General features: G+C 36.8%; 2 protein-coding genes across 2 annotated transcripts; one reads left to right on the top strand and one right to left on the bottom strand.

Annotated features, from left to right (window-relative positions):
* Positions 1–5,370: 5,370 nt before the first annotated feature.
* Positions 5,371–9,314, top strand: LOC112631020 (ankyrin repeat domain-containing protein 30A-like). The gene is given in 5 exon segments (XM_025395527.1): positions 5,371–5,416; positions 5,527–5,740; positions 7,054–7,234; positions 8,311–9,136; positions 9,139–9,314. Coding segments are annotated over 5 exon segments (1,443 nt in total).
* Positions 9,315–12,739: 3,425 nt separating this feature from the next.
* Positions 12,740–22,627, bottom strand: LOC112631018 (ribosome biogenesis protein BMS1 homolog). Its single transcript, XM_025395526.1, is given in 9 exon segments — positions 12,740–12,820; positions 13,255–13,416; positions 15,809–15,984; positions 16,350–16,497; positions 17,407–17,529; positions 18,633–18,691; positions 18,938–19,118; positions 19,202–19,390; positions 22,105–22,627. Coding segments are annotated over 9 exon segments (1,197 nt in total). The 5' UTR covers positions 22,183–22,627.
* Positions 22,628–23,070: the final 443 nt, after the last annotated feature.

The raw sequence follows: 23,070 nt of genomic DNA, 5'->3' as shown, positions 1-23,070 counted from the left end.
GGAGCAAGAGAGAGAGGTGGGAGGTGCCATGCACATTTAAATGACCAATTTTCATGAGAATCACTATTATGAGTACAGCACCAAAGGCATGGTACTAAATTGTGAGAAATCTTCCCTCATGATGCATTCACCTCTCACGAAGCTTTACTTCCAACATTGGGGATTACATTTCAATGGGAGGTTTTGGTGGGGACATACATCCAAACTATATCATAATTTTTAATTTTAGGGGTAGAGTTTGTTTAAAATTATATCTCTTTTTTTTTTTCTAAAATATTTGGTAGAACTCACCAGTGTAGGAATCTTGGCCTGGACTTTTCACTCTAGGAAGATTTTTAACTATAGCTTAATCTTTTATATATTTAGGGCAATGCAGGCTATCTATTTTTTCTTCAGATATTATATTTTTTGACTACGGACTAGATTTTATTTTCCTGTTGTTGACATCATTTATATTTTGGCAAAAGAGAGTTTGATCTTTTCCATAAATATTTCCTCTGAACCTTTGCCAGAATCAGTATACTGTCATTCCTAGTTAAAAAGATTTTCTTATATTATACTTTAAGTTTTAGGTTACCTGTGCAGAATGTGCAGGTTTGTTATATATGTATACACATTCCATGGTAGTTTGCCGTACCCATCAAACCATTATCTACATTAGGTATTTCTCCTAATGCTACCCCTCCCCTAGCCCCTCAACCCCCAAAAGGCCCTGGTGTGTGATGTTCCCCTCTCTGTGTCCATATGTTCTCATTGTTCAACTCCCACTTATGAGTGAGAATAAGTGGTGTTTGGTTTTCTGTTCTTGTGTTAGTTTGCTGAGAATGATGGTTTCCAGCTTCATACATGTCCCTGCAAAGGACATGAATTCATATTCTGTTTTATGGCTGCATAGTGTTTTGTGGTGTATATGTGCCATATTTTCTTTATCCAGTCTATCATTGATGGACATTTGGGTTGGTTCCAAGTCTTTGCTATTGTGAATAGTGCCCCAATAAACATACGTGTGCATTTGTCTTTATAGTAGAATGATTTATAATCCTTTGGATATATAACCAGTAATGGGATTGCTGGATCAAATGGTATTTCTAGTTCTAGATCCTTGAGGAATCGCCACACTGTCTTCCACAATGGTTGAACTAATTTTCACTCCCACCAACAGTGTAAAAATGTTCCCATTTCTCCATATCCTCTCCAGCATCTGTTGTTTCCTGACTTTTTAATGATCACCATTCAACTGGCGTGAGATGGCATCTCATCATGGTTTTGATTTGCATTTTTATGATGACCAGTGATAATGAGCATTTTTTCATGTGTCTCTTGGCTGCATGAATGTCTTCTTTTGAGAAGTATCTGTTCATATCCTTTGCACACTTTTTGATGGGGTTGTTTCTTTTTTTCTCATAAATTTGTTTAAGTTCTTGTAGATTCTGGATATTAGCCCTGTGTCAGATGGATAGATTGCAAAAATTTTCTCCCATTCTGTAGGTTGCTTGTTCATTTTGATGCTAGTTTCTTTTGCTGTGCCGAAGCTCTTTAGGTTAATTTAGTCCCATTTGTCAATGTTGGCTTTTGTTGCCATTGCTTTTAGTGTTTTAGTCATGAAGTCTTTGCCCATGCCTATGTCCTGAATGGTATTGCCTAGGTTGTCTTCTAGGCTTTTTATGGTTTTAGATCTTATGTTTTAGTCTTTAATGTGTCTTGAGTTAATTTTTGTATAAGGTGTAAGGAAGGGGTCGAGTTTCAGTTTTCTGCATATGACCAACCAGCTTTCTCAACACCATTTATTAAAGAGGGAATTCTTTCCCCATTGCTTTTTTTCAGTTTTGTCAAATATCAGATGGTAATTTTCACATTTCAATGAATTTGTCAATCTTTTCTAAGTTGTCATGTTTATTCACATAAATTTTATATTATTACCTTGTATTTTTAAGTATCTGTAGAATCTGAAATAATGTCACATTAACTCATTTTCAAAGTTGGTAATTTGTAGCTTTTTCTTTTCAAGAGCTAGTTTGGCTAGGTAGACTTTTGCTTTTATTGATCCTCTCAAAGTGTTTGGTATTGTTCAAGTTTTCTATCATTTTTGTGTTTTATTAGTTCCATCTCTGATGTTTTAGTTCTCTTTGCCTATTATTTTAAAAATCTATAGTTGGGAGCTTATCAGCAACATAAATTGAATTCTCACAATTTTGGAAGCTGCACAGTTCAAGATCAAGGTCTCATCAGATTTGATGCCTGAAGAGGTACCACTTCATGATTCATTGATACATTCTTTTCCCCTGTGTCCTCACATGGCAGAAAGGCTAAAGAGGCTTGCTGGGGTTATTTCTATCAGAGCTTAAATCCATTTATGAAGGGTTGGCCCTCGTGACCTAATTACATCCAAAAACTCCTATCTCTATGATTTGATTTTAGCGTATGAAAATTGCAAGGAGAAAAACATTCAAACCAATACAGATATTTATCATTTCCTGTTCTCTGCTTCCACTGAGTTTACTTTCTTCTTCTTCTTCTTTTTTTAGTTTTGTAAGGTAAAAGTCAAAATTATTTATTTGAGAGTCTTCTAATATAGACATTCGTACCAAAAATTTTTATTTAAGTGCTGTTGTAGATGCGTTTTGCAATATCTAATGTGTTGCATTTTCATTTGAAGTTAGTTCAAAATACTTTCTAATTTTCCTTTTTATTATTTTTTGAACCAACCCAGGGTTATTTGGATGTATGTTACTTAATTTGCAATGGTTGAGTTGTTCCAGGTACATTTTTATTATTGATTTTTAATTTGATTGCTTTGGGGTCAGGTAATGTGTTTTGTATGACTTAAAACCTTCTTGATCCTTTTATTAAGATATGATCTAGAATATAGTCTTTGAGTACTTCAAAAGAATGGTGTTGTCTATCATATTCTTACTGATTTTCTGCCTCCTTATTCTACCACTTGAGTAAGGGGTTTAGAAATTTTAGACTATACTTGGGCATTTGTCCATTTCTTTTGCAGTTCTATTTTTGTATCATGTATTTTGAAGCATTTATGTTATTATGTACAGAAATATTTAGGACTGTTATGTTTTCTTGATTAAGTGAACCCTTTGTCACTATAAAATGAGTTTATTGCTGGTAATAGTTTTGCTATGAAATGTGCTTTGGTATTAATACAACCACTCTTCCTCAACCTTCTTTTGTCAAGTGGTAGTGTGGTATATCTTGTTTCATCTTTAACCAATTTTTGTCTTTATATTTAAAGTTTATTTATTATAGGCATTATACAGATAGATCTTACTTTTATATCCATTCTAACAATCTGCCTTTGAACAGTGGTTTTTAGACTAGTTTAATTTATTATGTAATTATTGATATGATAAAAGTTGTCTGTCATCATGCTGTTTGATTTCTATTAGTCCCAGATCTTCTTTGTTTTGCTTTTGTTCTTTATCTACTTCCTTCAGACTAGTTTAGTAATTTTTATGATTTAGTTTTATATGTGTATATATATATATATATATATAGGTATAACTTTTTTAGTTATTGGTCTAGTTTTATATTTCTTTATGATTTAGTCATATCTTTTTGTGGTATAAGTTTATTTGGTTATTAGGTATAACTCTTTGCTTTGCTGTCTTAGTGGCTTTTTGGGATTTGTAGTGTATGGATTTACTTCATCACAACCCACCTTCAAGTAATATTATATCATATCATAGATGGTATAAGAAATTACAATTGTATATTTTCATTTCTTCACTTCCAGCCAGATTCCAGCCTGGATCTGTGGGATTGTAGCTTTCATTAAGTTTAGAATATGTTTAACCAATTTTTCCTCAAATGTTTTATTCTGTTTCTCCTCCTATCTGTTTGGGGACTTATATATTACCTGCTGGGAGTTTGCTCATAGTTCTCTAGTGTCTGGAATTTGTGAATCTTTTCTTTCATGATGGCAAATCAATCTATGCTCATATCTACTCAGTGTAGGTTTCATCTCTGGCATTGTAACTTGTATCTATACAAGTGCAATTTAGTTTTTGAAAGTATCTTCTATTGCTCTACTTATCTTATTGATTTTTATTGTAGAATAGAGTTGAGTTACTTATAAACAACTTGATCCTTTTCATTTTTGCTTTTTATAGTTTGAGCTAACCACCCACACCTGAGGCAAAGCCTTTCTGACTATTCATTTTCCTGTGAAGTCTGAGTCTTCCAGGTAAATCTATAAAAATAGATACTCTTCTTGCCACTATGTGAGCACCAGGTGTGATTTTCTCTAAATTTATAAGTCCCCCACTCCGACCCAGCTTGGTCTTTTTTTTAATTTTATTTTTAAAATTTTTTTTGTTATTATCATACTTTAAGTTCTAGGGTACATGTACATAACGTGCAGGTTTGTTACATATGTGTACTTGTGCCATGTTGGCGTGCTGCACTCATCAACTCGTCAGCACCCATCAACCCATCATTTACATCAGGTATAACTCCCAATGCAATCCCTCCCCCCTCCCCACTCCCCATGATAGGCCCCGGTGTATGATGTTCCCCTTCCTGAGTCCAAGTGATCTCATTGTTCAGTTCCCACCTATGAGTGAGAACATGCGGTGTTTGGTTTTCTGTTCTTGTGAGAATTTGCTGAGAATGACAGCTTGGTCTTAGGTAGTTTTCTGGCTCACATGCAATCTTTATTATTTTGCTAAATACTGGGAGGGGGTTTCCAGGGGTTTCTTGCTGTTGCTTCTATATCTCTCTCCTCCTTAGTGCTTTGTTCTGTAATGTCTCTCTGCTTTGGTTTTACCAGACTCTAAGCTTCATCACTGTAACCAAGAGAGTCTGGTAGGTTCCACTTCAGTTTTTTCTTCCTGTGTCATGTCTTGGAATCTCTGTCAAGGCAGGAAGCTGAAACATTCATAAGGTTTGTTTCCCATTTTTTTTCTGTTTTTCAGGGATTATCGTCTTCTTTGCCTAAGTTCAGTGTCTAAAAAAATGTTTAATGCATTTCGTGAGTTTTATTTTTAGTTATTTGAGCTAAGAAGAAAAATCAATACCCGTTGTTCTCTCTTGGCTGGAGGCAGACTACTCTAGAGCTTCAGCACATGCCACACACTGCATAAAATGCTTTTCTTCCCCCTTTGCTCAGCTGCTTCCTTTTCAATCTTCTTTCCACAGTGTAACCGTACATTCCTCAGGGGAATTTTGCATGGGCCTAGTATATATCTTATTCTTAGCAATCTGTTTTCTTAAAGTATCTATCTGAATTTATAATTGCCACTTTTCTGGGGCTTTGCTTTTCAGTATATTTTAAGCTAAACAAGAGCAGAGGTTTTTTTTTTTTTTTTTTTTTTTTTTTTCTGTTTAATCTGCAGAGCTTAGTATAATGCATTCCACATGGTAGCCAATCAATATATATTTGTTCGGTGTTGTGGGATGTCAGGTACCCCAAACAGAGGAACCAGCTGAAGCCAAGGCAGAAGAACATAAATTGTGAAGATTTCATGGACATTTATTAGTTCCCCAAATNTTTCTATCTCCTCCTTGAGACAGATTCAACTAGCCTATCAAAAAGCTTGGATGCAGTTCCTTCTTGTAAAAGAGCAAGGGAACTTAAAAAAGATCACTCTGAAAAACTTACAGCAAAAACTGAACGAATGAAAAATAAGTTTTGTGTACTAAAAAAGGAACTATCAGAAACAAAAGAAATAAAATCACAGTTAGAGAATCAAAAAGTTAAATGGGAACAAGAGCTCTGCAGTGTGAGGTATGACATCCTAGTTTTAAATGAATATTTCAACTATTTATACTAAAATTATGTAGGATATTTTTGTAATAGCTGACTTACCTTCTGAGGTTTAACTGGAGAAAAAAATCTCTGTCTTGTAGAGTGTCAAATTCTTTTAAATAATACAAGTTCTTAAATGTGAATATTTCTGCTGATAATTAAATGCATATTTATTTAAATCACAATTTTAATGGCTATATAGAAGGCCATTATTTGGAAATCCTTACTTAACTTACTTAACAAATTAATTTTTTTGATTTTTAAATTTCTGTATTGTAAGTGATGCAAGGCATAACTGCATGCAAATATTTTTCGACCTTTCTAATTATTGACTTGGAATAAATTCTTCAATATAAAAATATTTGACTAAATTATAAGAAGTTTATAAGAAGTTATTTGTTCGTTGCTTCTAAATTATTCTCAAGAAAATTTATATTCATTTACAGCTCAACAAACAGAGTGTGAAATGGCCATTCTTTTCTCCCCCAAAATCAATTTCTTTTAATTATACACGTTTAATGTGCATGGAATGTAGAGAAAATACAGAATAATTTATTAGTTTATTCAACATCTCTTGCTCTCCTACATAAATAAAATTAATTCAGAGTTCTATGTTAAATGCATATTATTTTTATTCTTTAAGTATTATATTCTGTCTTGTGATAAAAGAGATTTAAAATTTGTTGATAAAATATATAATAATCAACAAGATACATTTAAAGCATTACTTAAAAAAGAAGCAAAAGATATATGGGATATCAGATATTAGACTATTTAACCTAATCTGAGATTTTAATATTAAAATTATTTTTAGGGATACTTGCCATATTTTATAAGTATGAGTATTTATGTCTAATAAATCAGTAAATTGTTCATAAAAAGTAACCAGTTAACTTTAATCAGTCACTTTAATCAGTTAACTCTAAATGATCTGTCCTCATTGAGGAGTAATTTTGACTGTGTAAGATTTTTAAAAAGTAATTTTCAACTTATGAATTTGCTGGATAGCTTCCAGTATTCTTTTCCATAACAGTCATTGCTAGTTACAGAAACAGTCGTTAATAGTATGAGAAACTTTCTAACTAGAAGATGTTCTTTCCTCGCTATTTTTCAAGTATGTATGTCATTTGGAAGAGGTTCGAGTAATAAATACCTGAGAACTAGAAAGAAAACAAAATTCAAGAATATAGGAATTTTATTGGAATAATAAACCAATGTAGTAATAAATATATCTCACAGTGAATTCTATTTTCTAACAAAATGAATTTTAAGATAAGTGTGTTTAATGGCAGATTGACTTTAAACCAAGAAGAAAAGAGAAGAAATGCCAATATATTAAATGAAAAACTTAGGAAACAATTAGGAAGAATCGAAGAGCAACATAGGAAAGAGTTAGAAGTGAAACAAGAACTTGAACAGGCTCTCAGAATACAAGATATGGAAGTGAAGAGTGTAAGAAGTAATTTTAGTCAGGTAAATCAATCTCTGATAAAAATTTTATATTTCTAACTTTATTTCCCTCTGATTTAGTATGAATTATTCAGGTCTAAATCAGACAAAAATGTTATCTTAAAATTATCACTTTTGTAGCTACGGTTATTTGTTATAAATTATGACATCCATGTAGTATCTTATTTCAGTACAAAGAGCTTTTGAAAACAATGATTATCCCTACCGTATACTTAGTGATAATTTATTAGTACATAGTTTTTTCCTAGCAACATAGTTAACATTTAATACTGACTCAAACATTATGAAGAGGAAGCAAAAGTTATTGTCATAGTAAACAAGCTCATGGTTTTCTATGTAGGGCTCTCTAGATTTTATCATCTTTCTTTTGTTTTTGAAATTGAAGACTTCTTTTATATTTACATATTTACCCAGTAGAATTAACTGAGATTTGGTGGAGAGGTCCTGGATGTAGACTCATAAGACTGGGAGAAAATCCTACAACTTGTTTATATTTTTAATCTTTTCCTTTCAGAATTGTGATAACTAAAAGTGCTTGTTACAATGTCTCAATTTATCAAAAATTCATAAATATAATTCTTAAAATTAACTATATATTTTTTAAAAATAGAATATCTAGAGAATATTCTCAGGAAAAAGGAACTGAAAGAACATTGGGAAATTTTATCTGTCTAAATATATGCAGCACTAAGGCTCTTAGTATGGGATCTTGTATAAGTTAGACATCAGAGTGTAAACCCAGTTTTTGTAGGCAGTCAAATTGATTAATCTTTTATTTTATGCTGTTGAGTTTGTTGTAATTCAGGGAACATTTTTTTTTTTTTTCTATTCTGAGGCTCTTAAAAATTCTCTAGTCATTTATTTTGTACTTTCATGAATTCATTGTCTTCAAATAAATGTTTGAACTTTGGGGAATTTATGCTCTATAGCATTTGAAGTTTTGATTCAATGGTTCTTCAACTGATACCTACTTATAAAAACCCTTTCATTGTATAAATGTACAAGTTATTCTTTAGTTTCAGAGGAACCATGATATGCCATTTTGACTGCTAGCTAAAAGTTTATTTTGTTTTATTTAGGTTTCTCACACTCATGAAAATGAAAATTATCTCCTACATGAAAATTGCATGTTGAAAAAGGAAATTGCCATGCTAAAACTGGAAATAGCCAGACTAAAACACCAACACCAGGAGAAGGAAAATAAATACTTTAAGGACATTAAGATTTTAAAAGAAAAGAATGCTGAACTTCAAATGACTCTAAAACTGCAAGAGGAATCATTAACAAAAATGGCATCTCAATATAGTGGGCAGCTTAAAGTTCTGATGGCTGAGAACACAATGCTCACTTCTAAATTGAAGGAAAAACAAGACAAAGAAATACGGGAGAGAGAAATTGAATCATACCATCCTAGACTGGCTTCTGCTGTACAAGACCGTGATCAAATTGTGACATCAAGAAAAAGCCAAGGACTTGCTTTCCACATTGCAGGAGATGCTTGTCTGCAAGGCAAAATTAATGTTGATGTGAATAATACAATATATAACAATAAGGTGCTCCATCAACCACTTGCTGAAGCTCAAAGGAAATCCAAAAGCCTAAAAATTAATCTCAATTATGCAGGAGATGCTCTGAGGGAAAATACATTGATTTCAGAACATGCACAAAGAGAGCGAGATGAAACACAGTATCAAATGAAGAAAGCTGAACACATGTATCAAAATGAACAAGATAATGTGAACATACACAATGAACAGCAGGAGTCTCTGGAGCAGAAATTATTTCAACTACAAAGCAAAAATATGTGGCTTCGACAGCAATTAATTCATGCACATAAGAAAGCTGATAACAAAAGCAAGATAACAATTAATATTCAGCTTCTTGAGAGGAAAATGCAACATCATCTCCTAAAAGAGAAAAATTTAATTACAGTAACCATTTAAAAGACTGTATATATAAATATGAAAAAGAGAAAGAAGAAAGAGAAGTAAGTATCAAAAAATATAAATACTTGTCAACCTTCCTGAAAGAAAATTTAAAGCATATTTGGCGTTGGTTAAATGCTGAATCTAGTAGAATATAAATAGATGATAAATATACTTACTATGTCAGCTTAGAAACATACCTCATCTCCACAAAATGAAAGTTAAAGCTGAGAGAGACGTTACACTTTGAGTAAAGACATTGTGTCACTGATGAAATTTTAAGTTTAAGATTTTTAATAGATGAACATTAATGACATTGGGTTTTACTGTTGAAATAAAGGTTTTAATGTCTCTTTGTCACCACATTTTATGACCACATTGAAGCAGATAAATGGGAATGCCCATATCAGCAATTAGTATTTTGAAATTAAGATTCAGTTCAGCAATCTACTTTGACAATTAATTATAAATTTTCCAGAGGAACTGAAGTGTATTTGAAGTATATTTTGAAGTGTACATTTCTGCATCTTGTAATAATACTTTTTTTCAGTAGCTTTTTGTATATTTTAGTTGATATAATTTTATTTTCATTTATGTCAATTTGACTTAAATCTGAACATATTTGAATCTCAAATTATGTATTGTTATAACCTCTCAATTTTTTAAAGACATCTGCATTTTATTAAATAATACCTTAGGACAAATGTAGTGAATTTTACAATATCAAATTTGATTTAATCACCCCACTGGTATTTAAAACTTATTTTGAATATTGTTACAAATAATTTGCTCATAATTTCTATTTCAAAGCTCAAAGACTATCATGTCCCAGAGAAAGGTCATTGTAGCTATCTGTGATTTATTAGCTTTGCATTGGATCCCCATTTTACAATTCATGTGGGGTGGCAAGGTTCATGTATAGTACAAAATAAGCGAGTAGAGAAGAGAAACATAGCAGCTGAGGTCAGGAGAGATGTGGAGAGCAGGTTACCTAGGGTCTCTAAAGGCTTTAAAATAAAAATAGTTTTATTCTGAGATAGAAATCTATTGGAAAAATTTCAACAGGTGATTGAATATGTGAGGAACTTTGATGTTGATTTGTGCTTCTAATACAGAAGAAAGAAAGCATTCCACTGTGTAGAATTTGCCACCACCAGTCCTGCCCCAACTTTTTTTTTTTTTTTTTTTTTTTTTTTTTTTTTTTTTTTTGAGACTTCAGTAGGTTGTGAAGCATTACAGATTCATTAGGGGACAAATGACTAGTGGGAGGAACCTGGTGTCTAGTAAGAGACTACCAGTTTGGCAGGAAGATAGCACCTTCTTTTGTCCTTGAGTGGATTCAGTAATAAGCAGCAATGTGTACAAATGAAGAAAATAAGCTGAATCAATATATTTGGGGATTTTTTAAAAAGTAAATATTGTTAATTTGATAAGATGATTTACAAAATCAATAACAAATATGTCTTGTCAGGTCATTGTGAGACAACTTCAAAAACAATTGGCTGATCTCAATAAACAGTGTGTGTCTGAGACCTCACTAGAACTTACATCACATTATCACATGAATCTCAAAGATGAGATATAGGATTTAATGAAGAAATGATTTCAAGTCAAAAGTCAAGTATGTATTAAATGTAACATGCCAACAGTGAATCTATAGCTGGTTAAATAATATAAATTGTTTTATGATATTAATTTCCATGGGAAGACTTCTTTTATATGTTCATTATAATTAGTTTTATTACAATTCTATTTATAATATGCTTATTTTAAAAACTGTGGCTATCATTCTGCAATGTTTTTCTTATAATTACATATTTTTTCATAATATTTACCCTTAAGAAGATTAAGAATTATACATTGTTTATCCCACAAGTTGAGAGACTATTCTTCAGATAAACAGTATTTTTCAGTGATTTATGTTGCCATGGTGAGGCAAGCCATATTTAATCAGAGAAGAATGTGTAATGGAATATTCCAGAAAATTATCTTATTTCTTAGCTCCACTTTTGTGAATGGATGCCAAGGACATTATACTACTCTCCAAAATGCAAATGTTTAGGTTAATATACACAATATTTGAATAGCTAGGCAATTCTTTTATTTTTTCTTTTTAATTATATTGTATAAACATATACATATTTAGATCATGTGTAGTAGGCATATTCAAAATAGAAAATAAAGGAAATTATCTTGATACTGCCATTGGATGTTTAAGAAGGAAATTTATTGGGAAAAAAATTCACGTATCATACAGTTCACACATTTAAATTGTACAACTCAATGTCTCTTAATATATTCACAATGTTGTATAACCATCACCACAATCATTTTCAGAACATTTTCATCGCCCTAAAGAGAAACTTCGTATGTCTTAGTCATCACCACCACTCACTCCTATGTTTCTCCACCTTCCCCAGTCCTAAGCAACCATCATCTAATTTTTGTCTTTATAGATTTTCCCGTTCTGAACATTTCATAGAAATGGAATCATACAATTTGTAGTGTTTAATGAGCAGCTTCTCTTACTTAGTGTAGTGTTTTTAAGGTTCATCTATTTTGTAGTACATATCAGTATTTCATTTTTATTTACTGTCCAATAATACTCTATTGCATGGCTACAGCAGCTATTCATTCATCAGTTGATAGATCTTTAAGCTGCTCCTCCTTTTGGCTATTATGAATAATGCTGCTATAAGCATTCACTTACAAGTTATTGTGTGGACCTATGTTTTTATTTCTCTGCCACTGGATTTTATATTTACTTAATTGGGCCGGTTTCCTTATCTCTCTGCCTTCCTCATGCTTTTCCTCCATTTTCAGTTTTTGTTCATCTGTCCTCATTCATTCAGACTTGGTGGACACATTTTCCATTTTCATGAAGCTTTCTCTGACTGTTCTGACTCTCATTGACCTTATGCTTCAGGATGTGTTTTCTAGTTGGTGCAGAACAATTTAACTTTCAGTTGTACATTGCTTTATTTTTTCATGAGACATAATCATGTCTTATTATAAAATTACCTAAGCAGAGGATTATATCTGACATACATGCTACCTGTTATTGTATAAATTGAAAATATTCTATCTTACCAGTTGTTACAACACAATTAAATATATTACACTGATAATTTATTTTTTCAGACATTGACATAATAAAGTTTTATTTGAAATATATTTCAATCAATAAATATAAAACAGAAATCACTCTAATAGAGGAGAATTGTTCTAGTCAATAATCAAATTTTTTCTGACTGTTGAGAAAAATTATGTCTGCATTTTAAAAGTTTCAGATTTTGAAGCTTCAGATTTTAGAGTAGGGATTTTCAACACACAGTACAGGGTCTCCTCAGTTTGCAGTGGTGTTACATCTTGATAAATCCATTATAAGTTGACAATATTGAGAATGATAAACATAGAAAACACATAAACTTTATCTAGAGAAAAATGGTTAATAAAAAAAGAAAAATCAAAAAACCATAAAAGAATGCTTACAGAGAATGAACGTAGTTACCTTATCCTGAAGTTAGGTAAGAATCAGAAATGTTATGGGGACCAAATGAGAGCTTTCAAAAAATTATCTTTCTTAGATCTGAATGAGCAAACCTGGAGTATTGTGAACTGTTGATGACAATGCTNTACTCAGAGCATCCAGCAGTGCGAGGATCTGACAACGACAAAAGCCAGTGAGTATCAGAATGCTCTCAGCCACCTGACACACTTGCATCCTAAGCACTAAGACTAGAGGCAACCCACGATCCAAATGAATGCTAACTGCATGAAAATGCATCCTGCGATGGGAAGTCATTGTTGGCATGGAGACACAGGTGTGATCGCATTTTACCTTTACCACCTGTGTTCATCATTCTGTGGACACTGTGTGCAGCTAACCAAGACAGAGGAGTTCCCCAGCCATGTGCCTGTTATCCCCATCAAAAGCACAGGGCAGAGCAGGACAAGGCAAAGGAAGGGAAACGAACTCTGGCTCTTCCTCTGACTTTAGTTCCAGTGCCCTGAATAACTGAGACTGCAGTAGAAACAGGAAGTATGCTGCAGAGAGCATTCTTTCCTATCTAAATGCAGTGTGCAGTATGGCAGTACCTTTCTTTCATGAGGCTCGCGTATGACGGCCGGTCTCCGCCTGTCCTTTGGCACCTTGCCTGCCTTTGCTTGGGTCTTGGGCTTGTTCTTAAATGGCAGGGCCTTCTGCAAGGCTTTTGGAATGTGCAGTGAATTAAAATGTTTCTTTTGCCTCAGGATTGGCTGAAAAGAAAAATAAAGACTGTGACATATTCAAATTATGATCAATGTGCATTTAAAACTTCTGCATACAATCTTCTCATTGGGTTAACTTTTCCACAAGATCAGTAACACCAGAGTCCACTGGCCCTGAGAAATCAGGACTTAATCATCCGCCAAATATGAACTGCCTCAGTGGACACCCACAATTCTCAGTATACAGAGGAACAGAGAGCTTACACTTACAACTCTCCTCTCAAAGCCCTCTGTGCCCATTTCTATGGTATGGAACTATGGGATCTCAACAGAACAGATGAATAGATCCCAGTTTCTTTTAATGGAAATTTTAGGCCTTATTTTTGGGCCACTGAGGTGCTTATTTCCCAGCCTAACAAAAATAATCTAGCCTTTCATCTTGACTATCAACCACTCTGGATTTACCTTTTTTTTTTGAGATGGAGTCTCGCCCTGTTGCCCAGGCTAGAGTGCAGTGGCAAGATGCCAGCTCACGCAACCTCCACCTCCTGGGTTCAAGCAATTCTCCTGTCTCAGCCTCCCAAGTATCTGGGACTACAGGCGCACACCACCACACCCAGCTAATTTTTGTATTTTCAGTAGAGATGGGGTTTCACCATGTTGGTCATGCTGGTCTTGAACTCCTGACCTCAGGTGATCCACCTGCCTTGGCCTCCCAAAGTGCTAGGATTATAGGCATGAGCCACCATGCCCGGCCCACTGTGGATTTAAGGACAGTTCTTCCTTCAATTGGCAGCCAAAGAGTCCTGATTCCTGATTCCAATTAAGAAGTTTAACTTTATTCTATTTCTGATGGAAGGCTGGCTGAAAGAAGGGAGACTCAAAAAAACAATTTTGAAGGCAAAATACTCTGTACTGAATTTTCAAGGTAATCTTAAATTCTATGTTTAATTGAGATGACCCAAATTCTTTTTCTTTTCTTTTTTTTTTTTTTGAGACAGAGTCTCGCTCTGTTGCCCAGGATAGAGTGCAAGGGCACGATCTCGGCTTACTGCAACCTCCACCTCCTGGGTTCACACCATTCTCCTGCCTCAGCCTCCCAAGAAGCTGGGACTACAGGTGCCCACCACCACGCCTGGCTAATTTTTTGTATTTTTAGTGGAGACGGAGATGACCCAGATTCTTAACTGCCTCATAAATACTGTTAATAAATTGAAAGTTTTGCCCTAGGCTTTTATTAAAGTCATCTATATGGAACAAGTTTCTGCTATCTTGAAATGTATTATTAAAGACATCATCCCCAATAATATTCCATATTCTCTGTTTAGGAACCCCAATTGTTTTCAAATTCAAGAATTCAGAGAAATCTGCTTCTCACAGAAGAGTAGAATGGATAATGGGCACCACATCCTGAAGTGTATTTTAATAAAAATTCATGTAAGACGGTTCAAAATTTCATTAACTACTTTATATAAAAACAAATGCCTGGGAGACTTCTGTTTCTAGCAGAGTGGGGGACTGATGCCTTGAACAACCCTCTTCTTCCAAAACTGAATACGCCACATGAAAACAAATCTTTTCAAATGCATTGTTAAGCTGTGAAGAGAATAACAAAAGTTCTAAGAAACCAAAATCTAAATGAAAACACAAGTCCAGGCAGGCACTGAAAACCTTAAACAAACAAACAAACAAAAACCTGAAGAGGCCAATTGTCGGCAAGCATGTGGAATAGAAGGAACTCTTTAAGCTGTGCTGTTGGTGGAGGCCAAGCCACTGTGCTCCCAGAACACGACACAGAAGCCTCCACACTGAGGCAGAGCACAGGTGCCCTGGAGTCTCCACCCCACCCAGGGATCCTCCAGCAGAAGTGTGTGTGCCCCTGCATACCTGCAAGTCCCATATCCAGACGTTAGTGTTAAGGGCTGTGGGATAACGGCCAAAAACACGAAATCATTTTACCCATCAATGGATAAATGGTGATACAGTCATATAATGGAACTCAGCAATGATAATAAATCAATGTCTGCCATAGACAAGAACATGGATGTGTCCTGTAATACTGAACCAAAGAAGCCAGGCTAAATAGAATGTGCTGTATTTTATAAAAGTCAAAACCAGGCAGAACAAATCTACGTCAGGAACTGGGAAAGTAGCTATTTTGGGGGGCGGGGTGGCAGTGCCTGGGAGAGGCCACAGGGCGAGGCTACTGCTTGGTCCAGGGTGTGGCAGCCTGGTGTGCTACAGTTCATCTAGCTGCACACNCATTTTTTGGTGTTCCATTCCAAAATATTCCATGAATATACAGTTGTTCAATCAAATTTAACGTTAGACTTTACACTTGAACATTCAAAGCATGTAAGAAATTATAGAAAAGTATCTGTGTTACTCCCTGTCTGGACAGCATAGGCTTCATCTCCACTAACACACACGCAACCAGTACCTTATACAGAGAGTCCTTGTTTGCCTGTAGTCTGACGCCATGGGCGAGCCTGAGTTGGCCTGTGGTCCGCATTCCTGACCAGGTGTCTTTCTCACCCACTGGTTTCAACAAAGATGTTACTGGGTTATAGAAGGCTGGGATGGAAACAGGATACCAAGTTCGCATGAAGACAATATCTGAAAAGAGAGGTAATTTATTTTAACATGTTCAAAAGAAGATTCATATCCATATTGCGAAGAAACAAAGAAAAAAACCTTCACTCCAAACTTCTCTGCCTGGCTGCAAAGTATTTGAAGGGAAAGCTCGCTAAGGAAACTATTCTCATAGATCACAGAACTGTTACTGGGTGTGGCCAGGGGACTGCAGACACAAGGTGAATGGGCACATCATGTAACACTAGAAGATCTAAGGCTGGAGCCGCTCAACTCTCTAGAGACCTGACTCCAGCCTCTAGAGACCTGACTCCAGCCTCTCATCACACTAGCTAGAGGTCAAGCATGAATGGTAACACCCTGCCCTGAACACTACTCAAGACACTCACCACTCATCAGCAGTTTATCCTCAAAGCTGGCCCGGAAAGCGCCTTCTGGAGCTCGGAGCGCTTTCTTGATCTGCCCCCTTATCCCACTGACAGTTCGAATCACAGCACCTTCAAATTTGGCCACTTCCAAGGCAGAATTAAACATTCCCTATAGGTATAGTGAGATAAAAACACACACACACAAAATCATATACTTTATGCTTTACTTCTCACTTCAAAGATACATACTTGGTTAAAGGACAAAAACAACTCACTGAAGGGTGATACAATAATCAAAATGTATTTGCCCCTGAAAGTGGAATTACTACCTCAAAAATACAACCCTTTCATTTCCCCCCAAAATAATCATGTGGGTTCATGGGCATGCTCATCACCGCTGTCTGTGTGGAAGAGAAGATCGAAGAGGGATTTACAGGACTGAACTGGCCTAGGCAGCCTTTGCTGGCGTCTCTCAGACTGGACTACAGCTCAGAACCTTTTACCCAGGTGCATACACTTAGAACATGAAAACAGTAAGATAAACGCCGGTGGTATTATTACCTTATATTGCAAGAACATTTTATGATCTTCCTAACTCTGTTTTCAATAGAAACATCCACACTAATGAAATTGTCAATAAATGCTGCTCAAACCACCCTCCCCAAATACTGAAAAACAGTACATCTGTTTCTCTGTACCCTTGCCAAGTTGTCTGCAAATGCTTTGTCGATTTTTCTGCTGAATGGTTAGACAAACTTGTGATTTTTTTTTCCTTTGTTAACACAAATTTAAAAAGTAGGAAACAAAACCCAGTGGATAAAATGACATATTTTCAATATGACTTCTGTGGCAGTCTCACATGGAAGTCATGAGTAACAGCCTCAAAAATAGCTGTTTTACTACTGCTTTCTTCGGCATAGTTAAGTAACAGAATATAAAGGAGCAAACAAAATATGAAGTTTATAAAAGATTTCAAATACTTTTCTAAAAACATGAGGCCCATATTTTAGAGGTATTTCATTCCTTTTCTCAAACAATATGGACATTTATAAATATGAGAATATATAGATATACAGACCTTAATAAATGAAGTATTCTTGAAAATTTTATATGGAAAACCAGTTAGCTTTAATTTCTTCACAATTTTTATGGATTTATCCAGATCAAGGACAACTCCTGTGGCAGCTATCCGAAAATCAGGCTAACAGGAACCCCAAAATTTGAAAATAGGAATAATATCAGCAAGAGAAAAACTTCAATTCTATGTGACACAATACATTACCAAAGTGAATTTTACTTACAATTAGCTAAGAAAAACAAGAGAGACTATCTGAACTTGCAACCCAGTGGTCTGACAAAAGCAATCCAAAACTAAAGTTGGTAAGCCAAAATAACAAGGGTGACATGAGGCTGAGCACCGTGGCTCATACCTGTAATCCCAGCACTTTGGGATGCTGAGGTGGGCAGATCACCTGAGGTCAGAAGTTCAAGACCAGTCTGGCCAACATGGCAAAATCCCGTCTCTACTAAAAACACAAAAATTAGCTCGGCATGCCACCATGCACACCTGTAATCCCAGCTACTTGGGAGGCAGAGGCAGGAGAACCGCTTAAACCCAGGAGGCAGAGGTTGCAGTGAGCAAAGATCGTGCCACTGCACTCCAGTCTGGATGACAGAGACTCTGTCTCAAAAAACAAAACAAAACAAAACAAACAAACAAAAAACAAGGGCTACTTGAGTACTTTCCTGAGAGTGATTTCAGAGGAATGTTATTTCACTATAATGATTTATTTGGAATGAAATGGAAAAGAAAATACAGTTGCAATGTTTAGGAAATTAAAATTTGGACCTCCAGGGCAGATTCCATCTGCTCATTATTCTGCTTTCTTCTCTGTTAAATGGGACCGATAAACCCTGCCCTGCCTGACTGGTCAAATGAAAATGGTGTAACAGACTGCTACCCCAGCACGGCTGCAGGGAGTCTCGTGTCTGGCTGGTCTCTGATGGCTCCTCACAACCTCATATGGTGCTTGGCACATGGTGAGCACTTCTTAAGTACTTGCTTAGATAAATAAATCCAAAAGATGCACAAAAATAGGAAATGTACCATTATAATTCTTCCACCTCCCCTCCTTTAAACCCACACCCTACTGAAAAGGATGTAGGAAGAGTAAAAGCAAAGGGAAATTTACTTTATATTAATAAAAATGAGTAATTTTCAACTTAAAAATCTCATGTATATAACCCACATTCAGGATATATTTCTCAAACCAATCTGTAAAAGAAATCATCCAAGATAGTTACCATTATGCCACTGACAGACTGTATTGCCAAGAAACCAGTTCCCTGTGGAGTGATAGGGCCTTAAAGGAAAAGCAAAAAAAGAAATATAGCAAACCACAAATTTTAGATTCTAGTTTAACATACTGGATATGGACATTTGGATTTGGATATAGATTTACATATATACTCCAAACCACCTCCCCGCTCCCAGAAAAGAGAAAAATCTTAGGAGTGAAATTTTATGAAAGGAAAAGCAAAAAACTATAATAATGCAGCCTGTAAGGTTTAATCTCCACAATAGGCAAGTTATTGTAATCATATTTTACCCCAAAAGGCTGCTCCGCAATGCATGTGCTGTGGGGTATACTTTAGAAGCCTTTGTCTTCCATTGTGGTCTTCCATATAATAGAGTGGGATGGTCTGAAACCTCCTCCATCCTACAGAAAATATGATTGGATCTCGGGACTTGAGGATTTTCTTCTACCAGCGATGTTTCTTCAGACGCATCTGAGGGGACGAGAGGGTAAGATGATTGATGGAGGGGAAATCCACAGAGCCTCAGGCACCAAATATGCAGCAAAGGGACCCACCTGCACGTATCCAACATTTCCCTCACTGTTGCCCAAGCCACCCAGGATAATGGGGTAATGGGGGTCAAAGTTCTGCACAAATTCACAGGGAACATTTTCAATCTCAACGCGGACGTACATCCCAGGTCGAAAACCCTCATACTGAACTCTGGCTTCATCATCTTGATCTTCAAATTCTGCGCAATTCAGCTACACATGACAGGAAAAAAAAAAAAAACAAACCCATATGCCATTATCTATAATAAACATAAGAGTAACATGAACAAAGGCGTAATTTCTAAATAAAGGAACTATGGACAGAATTATGTAGGCTTTATCCTATTAAAAATACTACACATTTGGCCAGGCACAGAGGCTCACGCCTGTAGTCCCAGCACTTTGGGAGGCCGAGGCAGGTGGATCACATGAGATTAGGAGTTTGAAACCAGTCTTCAATATGGTGAAACCCCGTCTCTACTAAAAATACCAAAATTAGCTGGGTGTGGTGGTGTGTGCCTGTAGTCCCAGCTACTCAGGAGGCAGAGGTGAGAGAACTGCTTGAACCCGGGAGACGGAGGTTGCAGTGAGTTGCGATCGTGCCACTGCACTCCAGCCTGGGCAATAGAGCGAGATTCCGTCTCAAAAAACAAAAAAGCAAGAAACAAACAAACAAAAAAAACCTACACATTTTACCTCTACAGTCTGCTCAGAATATGTCCCAACCGTTTTCTTCTCTGCTGCTCCAAGGGACAGCAAATGTAGATAACTCTGTGGAGCCCTGCGTGCCTGAACACTGGAAATGTCTCCAGTCCACACCTTCTTTCCTTCCTCTCCAAACAATTCTTTCACATTTTTCCCGTCTTCAAACACCCAACACCACCCTCACCTCCACTCAGCTGATGGCTGTTTCCTGATTCACTCCAAAACCGAAAGAACCTCCCTGGTCAACCCTCTACCAGGGTTTCCTCCCATATCCAGCCTTATCAGAGTTCTGACCTGGCCCATAGGGGAGCTATGTGTGGCTATTTAAATTAAAATTAATTACAATTAGGTAATATTTAAAATGCAGTTCCTCAATCATACTAGTCACACTGGAAGTGGTCCATATCAACCTGCGGCCAGGGTTACAATACTGGGAAGCAAAGACGTGCATCTCCATGATCACAGAAAGTTCTACGGGCAGCTCAGGAACAGATGATTTGTCCATGCATCTACTCAGGGCCACACATCACTTGCTCACTAGACATCATCCACTCTTCCTGGACTTTACTCCAACAGCTGTTCCCTCTGTTCCCTCTCTTATCTCAAAACCTTTTGATTCCACTTTTTCCACCAACAATTGCTCCATTTCTCTGCTTCTCTCTGCAGCAAAACCCCACAAAAGTTTTCTGCAGTCACAGCTTCCAGTTCCTCTGCTCCCATTCTCCTACATCCATGAAAATTGGTGCTTTGCCAAGACTGATGAAGACCCCCACACTGAAGGACTCTTCCAGTGGTCAATTCTGCCTTCACCATAGTTAACATGGCAGCAGGGTCTGAACAACGCTTCGCCTCCGCGTACAACTGGCTTCCCGTGTGCCTGCATGCTCACACTGCTTCTCCTGCCTGGGCACTGCTCAGGCCTCATGGCCACAGTCGCCCCATCTCGCCCATGCCAGTCTTGCTCCTCCCACTCACTCTGCACTCACTCCCTGGCCACCTGACAACGTTAAGTGGCATCTACATGCTGAGGGCTGTACATCTAAGTCCCTGGCCAGACCTCTCTCCAGACCTGACACTCCACTTGTCTGCATGACACCCAACCGAAACAAACATCATCTTCCCAAAGCTGCATCTGCAGAGGGTTTCCTGTCTAACTTACAACAACCCATCCTTCCAGGAACTTCCAGTCACCATCCTCATTTCCTCTTACACACCCCACATTCAGTCCACCAGGAAATCCTACTGACCCAGCTTCTAAATAAAGTCTATCCGGGTTTGACTCTTTGTCTCATTTCCACTGCCAGCTCTCTGGTTTGTGCCACCTGCCTGATCTTTTGGCAGAGTGATCCGATTACCTTAATGTCTCTCCTCTGCCCAAAACCCTCCAAGGACTCCCATTTCAGAGTGAAACATTCAGTCTTTTCCAATGGCCCACAAGGCTCTAGGTAATTTTAAATTGTAAATGGTGTGAAGCAAAAACTTCAGAGTTAGCCTAGTCATGCCAATCAAAGGTCAACACAGACTTGCAACCACGAAGCTAATGCCTAATCAGGAGATAGTTCTTTGACTAAATGAAGACCTAGATCTGTTCCAGCTTACACAGACACTCCTGGCCTCACTAACAAGGCGCAACTCAGATGCTCACCATCAACTGTACACATGTTTCTGTGTCTGTCTCCTTCAGAGTTAGATCACCGCCTCCAGCAACCTGCTCAGCACCCCCAGGCAGGAGGGCCACACCATATCCCTTTATCTCTGCATCAGACCTTACATTCCACATGTCCTTCTGAACTCTGACCAGGATGAGTTTTCAGAGCACTCCTCCTATGAGCTCTGGTGTGTCCATAAGCCACATGGGCCACTGATCACCTGCCATTCAAATCAGGAAGCAGCAATCAGAATAGGCAGCCAATGCTTGCACTGAAATGAATACACTGTCTCAGATCACTACATTGTAAAAGTCTCAAAAGTAGAGACCATGCCTCAGTCATTTCTGTTTCCTAATTCTTGTTACAAAATAGGTATGGATCTTTTTCTGGTGACCTTCTGACTGTAGAAACAATGAGCTCACTGCATGAATAAACACACTCATATGCATCTCTACGCAGGAGTCCAAATGAAAGGCACAGAAGCAGGATAGGAAGCAGGGACCCAAACAAAATCAAGGATTCCTGTGCTATGATAGTCTTGACAAGGGGCTGAGAGGAACTGAGGCTTCTCACCTGTGCTTGTTTCTGCATTTCTCCTTTAAGATCATCAAAATATGTGCTTTCTCCTTCATCATATTCTGCATCAAACATCTCCTTCAATTTTCTCTTCTTATCCAAATGCTTTTTCTTGGCACTTTCTTCTTCGTTGGGGTCAATTTCTTCCTTAACTTCTTTCTCTACCTCTTCATTCTTAAATTTCCAGAAGAAAAATTTTGTGTATGTTTATGAAGGTCTTTTCTTTAAACATTAGATTTTTTAAAGTTCGATTTAAACAAAAATCTTAGCAAAATCTCTTATCACTATCAATAAAACAAAACAAAACACAACACAACCTTTGTCTCTGAATAACATGGTACTGCTACAGGAAATGGTTACATCTGCATTACAATTAGCTGCCATTCCTTAAGCTGGCTGGGAACACAAACTAGAATAAAAATAACAGATGTGTCCCTCACAGAGATGCTCCCAGACCCTGTTCCAAAGAAATATTAGGGAGAACAGGGACTTCGTTCTTTTAAATGACACTTAAATTTAAGAAGAGGAGAATGATGGCAATGGCCGAATGTAAGTCCAAGAAACTAAGACTTCTGTGAGTGAGAAATCACAGTGGACTTGGCAAATGACTATGGCAAGAAGCGGTAGTAATTGTTATCCAAAACTTAACAAGTAAACAAGAAAGCTTCTCTTTGGTCCTCACATCCCCACCCTTTAGGAAGGAATCTATCCATCCAGTCTGCAATCTTCACACATCACAAGTAAGATTTGCATTTCTCAATGTGGGCCTCTCTCAGAACACAATGACCAAGAACAGCCAGCCACAGCAAAGTCATACCTGAGTATCGGGACCTGATTTTCCCTTGTGCACATCCCCTGTTTCCAAGTCTTCAAAGTCACCGTAGAGCTCCTCTGGGAAAAGAACACCCAAAGGCTACTCCGTGAGCCAGGCATGCAGGTGCTGCTGGCCCCACCCACCACAGG

Source organism: Theropithecus gelada, chromosome 9 (assembly GCF_003255815.1).
Source record: "Theropithecus gelada isolate Dixy chromosome 9, Tgel_1.0, whole genome shotgun sequence".
NCBI classification, from domain to species: Eukaryota; Metazoa; Chordata; class Mammalia; order Primates; family Cercopithecidae; genus Theropithecus; species Theropithecus gelada.
Note: the sequence above shows the minus strand (reverse complement) of the source record. Positions and strands in the feature narration are given on the sequence as shown.